This window comes from Otolemur garnettii, unplaced genomic scaffold, assembly GCF_000181295.1.
Source record: "Otolemur garnettii isolate 467f Iridium unplaced genomic scaffold, OtoGar3 scaffold00110, whole genome shotgun sequence".
Lineage (NCBI taxonomy): Eukaryota > Metazoa > Chordata > Mammalia > Primates > Galagidae > Otolemur > Otolemur garnettii.
In genome coordinates this window covers 3,175,616-3,183,465 of record NW_003852505.1, presented here as the reverse complement: position 1 = coordinate 3,183,465, position 7,850 = coordinate 3,175,616, and the positions used below count along the sequence as shown (strand labels likewise).

The window sequence follows — 7,850 nt, the reverse complement described above, 5'->3', positions numbered from 1 at the left end:
GCCCTGGGTAGAGTGCTACAGCATCACAGCTCACAACAACCTCCAACTCCTGGGCTCAATCGATTCTTCTGCCTCCTGCCTCCCAAGTAGCTGGGACTACAGGCGCCCACCACGATGCCCAGCTATTTTTTGGTTGTAGCCATCGTTGTTTGGCGGGCCTGGGCTGGATTCGAACCCGCCAGCTCAGGTGTATGTGGCTGGTGCCTTAGCCGCTTGAGCCACAGGCACTGAGCCAAGGCCAGAATTTTAAGACCAGCCTGAGCAACATAGTGAAAGTCCAATCGCTACTCAAAAATATAAAACATTAGCTGGGCATGGTATAATGAGCCTATAGTCCTAGCTATTAGAGAGGCTGAGGTTAGAGGATTGCTTGACCCAGGAATTTAAGGCTGCAGTGAGATATAATCATAACACACTGCACTCCAGTTCTGGGTTGACAGAAAAAGACCCTGCCTCTAAAACAAACAAAAAGAAATTTTTTAAATTATAATAACTCTTTAAATGAGACATTGGTACAGGAATCAGCATACCAACAGACTACAGAAGAGTACATTCCTGAAACAGGACCATGTATACATGGAAATTTAGTTTACCATGATAATATTTCAAATAAAAATAAACTTAAAAAAGTGGGTAATTGTAACAACTGGCTACCTCTCAGAAAAAAGTAAAGTTAAATCCTTTCTTCATATTATACCCCCAAATGACCTGCAGATGAACTAAAAAACTATTAAAAAAGAAAAGAAGGCAGTGCCTGTGGCTCAGTAGATAGGGTGCAGCCCCATATACCGAGGATGGTGGGTTTGAACCCGGCCCCAGCCAAACTGCAACAAAAAATAGCCGGGCATTGTGGCAGGCACCTGTAGTCCCAGCTACTCGGGAAGCTGAGGCACGAGAATCGCCTAAGCCCAGGAGTTGGAGGTTGCTGTGAGCTGTGACACCATGGCACTCTACCAAGGGCAATAAAGTGAGACTCTGTCTCTCTAAAAAATATATAAATAAATAAATAAAAACAAAGAAAAGAAAAAATTAACAATATTTGGGAAAATTGTTAAGAAATGTATTTTTATTAGCTGGACAAAGAGCCTACAGTCTTAGCTACAAAGAAGGCTGAAGCAGGAAGATTGCTTGAGCCCAGGAGTTCAAGGCCAGCAGTATTTTTATAATCTTGGGTAGGAAAGGCTTTTGTAAGGAAGACATATAACCCAGAATCCAGAAATGATTATAACATGATAAAACTCAACATCAAAATTAAAAACTGCTATGATGGAAAGTATAACAAAGTGAAAAAGACTAACAGCAGACCGAGGAAAAAATACCTGCCACATGTAAAGCAGACAAAAAATCAAAATCCAGAATATAGGCTTAGGGCCCGTAGCACAGTGGTTACAGCGCCAGCCACATACCCTGAGTCTGGCAGGTTCGAACCCAGCCTGGGGCCAGCTAAACAACGACAACTGCAATAGAAAAATAGCTGGGTGTTGTGGCGGGCTCCTGTAGTCCCAGCTACTTGGGAGGCTGAAGCAAGAGAATCACTTAAGCCCAAGAGCTGGAGGTTGCTTGCTGTGAGCTGTGACACCATGGCAATCTACCCAGGGCAACAGCTTGAGACTCTGTCTCAAAAAGAAATAAATAAATTAATAAAATAAAATCCAGAATATATAAACAGGTATAAAAGAAACAAGAAAAAGACAATCAGGCAAAAGATATAGGTAAACAAACCAGAGATATACAAAAGATCATTAAAATTTATAAAAGGCTGCTCAACCTCACTAGTAAAGAAGAAAATGTTAAGTAAATCAGCAATGTATGGCCCCTAGCAAGGCATTACCAGGACCGACCTCACCCCTGACAGATGGTTAGCATCATGGTCATCTTACCTTCGACACATAGTAGCGATTAACTCCAGAGATGCGCCTATCTCTTTCCATCAAGTGCCATTGTTGCACATAACGAGCAATTCTTTTTTCCTTCAAATAAAAGACAATCATTAATGCACTTTATAAAGATGACTAACTCAATTGGTTACTATTAGAATTTTTATAAAGTCACACTCTAGAAAAAATAGAATCATCACTGAAATAAAAGCCCCAATAAGCCACACAAGACCAGAATCTCCTAAATTAAATCAGACCACTAAACATTAGGATTAAGTTAGTTACCATGACTTCTTACACTTTTAACCAACATTGGTGGGGTTGTTTTTCTTTCTTCCTAACTTTCTTCTTAAAGAAAAGTCTACTTGTTGCCTGTGGCAACCCTAACAATGGTAAATCACATGAGAAGGACAATCATAAATCTAAATGTGAAAGGAGGGAAGGCTCGGCGCCTATAGCTCAACCGGCTAAGGCGCCAGCCACGTACACCTAAGGTGGCGGGTTCGAATCCCCAGCCCGACCCGCCAAACAACAATGACGGCTGCAACCAACAAAAAAAAAAATAGCCGGGCGTTGTGGCGGGCGCCTGTGGTCCCAGCTACTTGGGAGGCAGAGGCAGGAGACTCGCTTGAGCCCAGGAGTTGGAGGTTGCTGTGAGCTGTGATGCCACAGCACTCTACCCAGGGGGACAGCTTGAGGCTCTGTCTCAAAAAAAAAAAAAAAAAAAGAAAGGAGGGAAAATGAAAATCTTGATGTGAAAAATAGGATCTTGCCGTAAATTCCTAAGGGCTTGCAAGAAAAAGTGGGGAATAAAAAAAAAATCAAGGGAAAAATCTAATTAAGACATAACGGAGAAACTACAGAGATGTAGATGTGAGAAATCAAAACCAAAATCGAGGGTGGCGCCTGTGTCTCAAAGGACTCGCCATATGCCAGAGATGGCGAGTTCAAACCCAGCCCCGGCCAAAAACAGCAAAAAAAAGAAACCAAAATCGAACAAGAACTATTAGAGTTCGGAACGAGTGGGGCAGGACTGACGCCTCTCTCGTTGGCCTAGGAGTTTTAGACCCACCTCTTCTCATCTCCTATCTTCCAACTCCCCGAATCGCTACTCTGCCCTACAGCACACTCCTCTCTACCTAGAACCCAGCTATTTTCACTAAAGCAGGAGGTGGTTTCTGTCGGGCCTCATTATGCGAGCCTCCACTTTGGCATTCCCCGCTTCGGAGAGAGGCTCCGCATCCCAACGGCGTTCCTCCCACACCGCCCCTTTTGGAAATCCAGTCCGTGCAGTCAGCCGCCAGGCCCGGGAAGGCGCCTTACCTTGCCACCGTTGGTGAACTTGTTGATGTACGCAGTCGCCACTCCGGGGATGACCAAACAAATGCCCATGGCGGCAAGTCCAGGGAGAATCTCGAACCACATCCCGACACGGTTACCGCGGCCAATATTCCACTCGCAGGCCGATCAAAGGTGACCGGGCTTCGGCTCCCTTCCGGGTAAGCCTCGCGACAGCCAGAGACTGGGCGGTGCCACTTTACGGCTCCGGAGGAAGCGACGGAATCCGCCGGGGCTCAAGAGTGGGTGGTGCTCCGCTCGCCCAGTTCTGCTGCTTAAGTCTCTTTCGCTTTCTCTTGCGGCCGAGCGCGCAACGCCAAGTGCAGTGAGAAGGTCCCGCGCGACCTAGCACGCCACAGCCGTTTTAAAGCTCGGAACTCTAAAATGGCAGAGCAACTTTCTCCAGGCAAGAGTGCTAACCAGGTATGCACCTTCCTTTTCAAAAAGCCTGGGCGGAAAGGGGCTGTAGGCCGCAGAAAGCGCCGGGCCTGCGATCCGGAGCAGGACGAGAGTAGCAGCAGTAGTGAGGAAGGCAGCACTGTGGTTCGCCCGGAGAAAAAGCGGGTGACACACAATCCAATGATACAGAAGACTGGTGGCAGTGGTAAACAGAAGGCGGTTTATGGCGACTTGAGTAGCGAGGAGGAGGAGATGGACAATGCGCCCGAGAGTCTTGGGGTTGTTTATAAGTCCACCCGCTCGGCGAAACCCGTGGGACCAGAGGACATGGGGGCGACAGCTGTCTACGAGTTGGACACAGAGAAGGAGCGTGACGCACAAGCTATCTTTGAGCGCAGCCAGAAAATCCAGGAGGAGCTGAGGGGCAAGGAGGATGACAAGATCTATCGGGGAATTAATAATTATCAGAAGTACATGAAGCCCAAGGATACCTCAATGGGCAATGCCTCCTCGGGGATGGTGAGGAAGGGTCCCATCCGAGCCCCGGAGCATCTACGTGCCACCGTGCGCTGGGATTACCAGCCCGATATTTGTAAGGACTACAAAGAGACTGGCTTCTGCGGCTTCGGAGACAGCTGCAAGTTCCTCCATGACCGTTCAGATTACAAGCATGGGTGGCAGATCGAGCGTGAGCTTGATGAGGGTCGCTATGGTGTCTATGAGGACGAAAACTATGAAGTGGGAAGCGATGATGAGGAAATACCATTCAAGTGTTTCATCTGTCGCCAGACCTTCCAAAACCCAGTTGTCACCAAATGCAGGCATTATTTCTGCGAGAGCTGTGCACTGCAGCATTTCCGCACCACCCCACGCTGCTATGTCTGTGACCAGCAGACCAATGGCGTCTTCAATCCAGCGAAAGAATTGATTGCTAAACTGGAGAAGTATCGAGCTGCATCACAGGATGGTGCTTCTGATTTTCCAGAAGACCCCGATGAGGTTCCTACTCTCATTACTTAAGTTTCCTACAGTTCACAAATTTAAAAATAAATACTTTGTTCTCTTGGAAATCTTAATTGTGTCCTTCCTTTTTTAGGGAAAGTGACAGAGAAGGTGGGTGGTAAATTAGGGTCCTGGATTAAAAGCTTCACGGTTGGTATAATCTGGATTTTTAGCCCTGGGATAAACACTTTGCCTGTGTACCTTTCTCGGGACTCCCTGCGGTAAACTATGGGAATGGGAGAAATTAAAAGAGCTAGAATTTGCTTGAGGTAACCAAAGGTGTGATGAAAGCAAGAACTAAACCTATTTATTATGTCACATTTCTGTATCACTAGTTTATGGAGTACTTTCATGCATTCTCTCTTGGGAGCTTATACTACTTAAAAATATACCGGAGCCTCATGGCTGGGTGCCAAGGCTTCAGTGGTTGGGCGCTGGCCACATGCTCTGGGGTTGGTGGGTTCAAACCCAGCCCTGGACTGCTAAACAAACAAATAAGTCAGGTGTTGTGTGGCAAGCACCTGTAGTCCCAGCTCCCTGGGAGGCTGAGGCATGAGGATTGCTTGAGCCCAAAAGTTTGAGATTGCTGTGAGCTATGACACCATAGCACTCTACCAAGGGCAATAAAGTGAGACTCTGTCTCCAAAAAAAAAAAAAATATATATATATATGCGCGCACGTGAGCCAAGGTGTGTGGAGGATGGAAAATTGGATTAGTAGCAGAGTACATGTAGGGGAAATGGTCCTTGAAGCAATTATGGGTAACCCCTCTTTCCATGGATGATGGTGATTTATGCTGTGCTATCCAAAATGATAAGACTAGCCTTGTGTGGTGGTTCATTGTTTGAAATGTGGCTAGCAGTTACCACTTTGGACATTACTGTTCTAGATTTTGTGAACCTACAGATAACAAAAACTTAGTATTTTATAATCCATTGCCAGAAATTATCCACGTTTTCACAGACTATAACAGCTGATTATGCCCTATTAAAGTTATTTGATATTCCTGTATTCCCACCAAGTTTGTAAACTACTCATCCTCAGTGACTAGCCTAGTGCTTGGCGTATAATAAGCACTTAATAAATAAGCCCAGAGAAAGTTTTTTTTTTTGGCTGAGGCTGGGTTTGAACCCACCACCTCTAGTATAGGGGGCCCAGCACCCTACTCCTTGAGCCACAGGCGCTGCCCCCAGAGAAGTTTTGTTTTGTTTTGTTTTTTTGAGACAAGAGTCTCAAGCTGTCACCCTGGGTAGAGTGCTGTGGCATTGCAGGTCACAGCTCACAGCAACCTCAGACTCTTGGGCTTAAGTGATTCTCTTGCCTCGGTCTCCCAAGTAGCTGGAACTACAGGCTCCCACCACAACGCCTATTTTTTTTGTTGTTGCAGTGGTCACTGTTTTAGCTAACCTGGGCAGGGTTCGAACCCACTAGCCCTGGTGTATGTGGCCGGTGCCCTATCCACTGAGCTATGGACGCTGCTCAGCCCAGAGAAGTTTTAAAGGGGACATTGAGGCCAAAGCCATGAATCCAACTGGAGGAGCTTTGACTATATTCTTTTTTTGTTGCAGTTTGGCCCGGGCCAGGTTCAAACCCACCACCCTTGGCATACGGGGCTGGCACCCTACTTCCTGAGCCACAGGCGCTGCCCAATATATTCTTTTTTTTGAGACAGAGTCTTACTTTGTCACCCTGGGTAGAGTGCTGCTCAAACTGTTGGGCTCAAGCAATCCTCTTGCTTCAGCCTCCCAAGTAGCTGGGACTACAGGCTCATGCCACAACACCCAGCTATTTTTAGAAGACAAGAGTCTTGCTCTAGCTCAGGCTGGCCTCAAACTCTTGAGCTCAGGAAATCCACCCTCCTTGCCCTCACTCGTGGGATCAAGTGATCCTCCTGCCCCAGCCTTCCAAATAGCTGGGACTACAGGCACTTACCACAACCCTCAGCTAATTTTTCTATTTTTAGGATAGATGGGTCTCCCTTTGCTCAGGTTAGTTTCTAACTCCTGAGTTTAGGCAATCCATCTGCCTCGGCCTCCCAGGGTGCTGGGATTACAGGCATGTGCCACCTTGCCAAGCTTTCGTGTAATTTTTTTCAAGGTTTTTTTTTTTTTTCTTCAGTTTTTGGCCAGGGCTGGGTTTGAACCGGCCACCTCTGGCATATGGGGCCGGTGCCCTACTCCTTTGAGCCACAGGTCCCACTGAAGGTTTTTTTTTTTTTAAATAGAGACAGAGTCTCACATTATTGCCCTCGGTAGAGTGCCATGGCGTCACAGCTCACAACAACCTCCAACTCCTGGGCTTAGGTGATTCTCTTGCCTCAACCTCCCAAGTAGCTGGGACTACAGGCACCCACCACAACGCCTGGCTATTTTTTTTGTTGCAGTTTGGCCTGGGCCGGACCTGAACCTGCCACCCTCGGTACAAGGGTGTTTTGTGCCCCCAAGGTTTTTAAAAAAAAAAAAAAAAAAAAACTAGCCTTGGAGGTGTAATTTGAATTATAACTCAGCCATATTACTAAGTAGCCATGTAATTTTGGGTTTGAGCCACCAACATATGTGTTAATTTTACTCACTGCAAAACAGGGAAAACAATAGTACCCACTTTATAAGGTTGGTGTGAGTGCCAACCAAGTCAATACACATAAAGTGCTCAGCACAGGGCAAAAATAAGCTTTTATCATTACTGCTTTTGTGGTCATGAAAGTCCATAAATCTCCTTTTTCTAAATTTCTTTTCTTTTTTCCTTGCTAGCACTGAGCTTTGATGCCTAAATTTCTTTTCTTTTTCTTTTTCTTTGAGACAGACATAGTCTCACTATATGCCTAAATTTCTTTCTTTCTTTCTTTCTTTTTTTTTTTTGAGACAGAGTTTCACTATGTCACCCTTGGTGGAGTGCTATGGCGTCACAGCTCACAGTAACCTTAAACTCTTGGGCTTAAGTGATTCTCTCGCCTCAGCCTCCCAAGTAGCTGGGACTACAGGTGCCCACCACTACGCACAGCTATTTTTTGTTGTTGTTGTTGTTGCAGTTGTTGTTGTTTAGCTGGCCCGGGCTGGGTTCAAATCCGCCAGCCTTTGACCGGCATCATAACCACTGTGCTGCAGGCGTCTAGCCATTGATGCCTAAATTTCATCTCAGTCTCAGTACAAAGGATCTCTCTAAATCTATGGTAGGGAAATAGAATTAACTTATAATTTTTGACTTTTATACTTGTAAATTTATTCCACTGAGAAA

At 46.0% G+C, this 7,850-nt stretch overlaps 2 protein-coding genes across 2 annotated transcripts in view; one reads left to right on the top strand and one right to left on the bottom strand.

Annotated features, from left to right (window-relative positions):
• Positions 1 to 3,390, bottom strand: part of NDUFA1 (NADH:ubiquinone oxidoreductase subunit A1) — a 4,624-nt gene extending 1,234 nt beyond the window's left edge. Inside the window, exons 1-2 of the mRNA XM_023517416.1 lie at positions 3,201 to 3,390; positions 1,881 to 1,970 (exon numbers count right to left, since the gene is read on the bottom strand). Coding sequence (XP_023373184.1) covers positions 1,881 to 1,970; positions 3,201 to 3,302 — 192 coding nt within the window. The 5' untranslated portion in view covers positions 3,303 to 3,390. The remainder of the gene's footprint in view (positions 1 to 1,880; positions 1,971 to 3,200) is intronic.
• Position 3,391: 1 nt separating this feature from the next.
• Positions 3,392 to 4,684, top strand: RNF113A (ring finger protein 113A). Its single transcript, XM_003797007.2, has one exon. The coding sequence runs from the start codon at positions 3,600 to 3,602 to the stop codon at positions 4,632 to 4,634; it is 1,035 nt and encodes a 344-aa protein (XP_003797055.1). The 5' UTR covers positions 3,392 to 3,599; the 3' UTR covers positions 4,635 to 4,684.
• Positions 4,685 to 7,850: the final 3,166 nt, after the last annotated feature.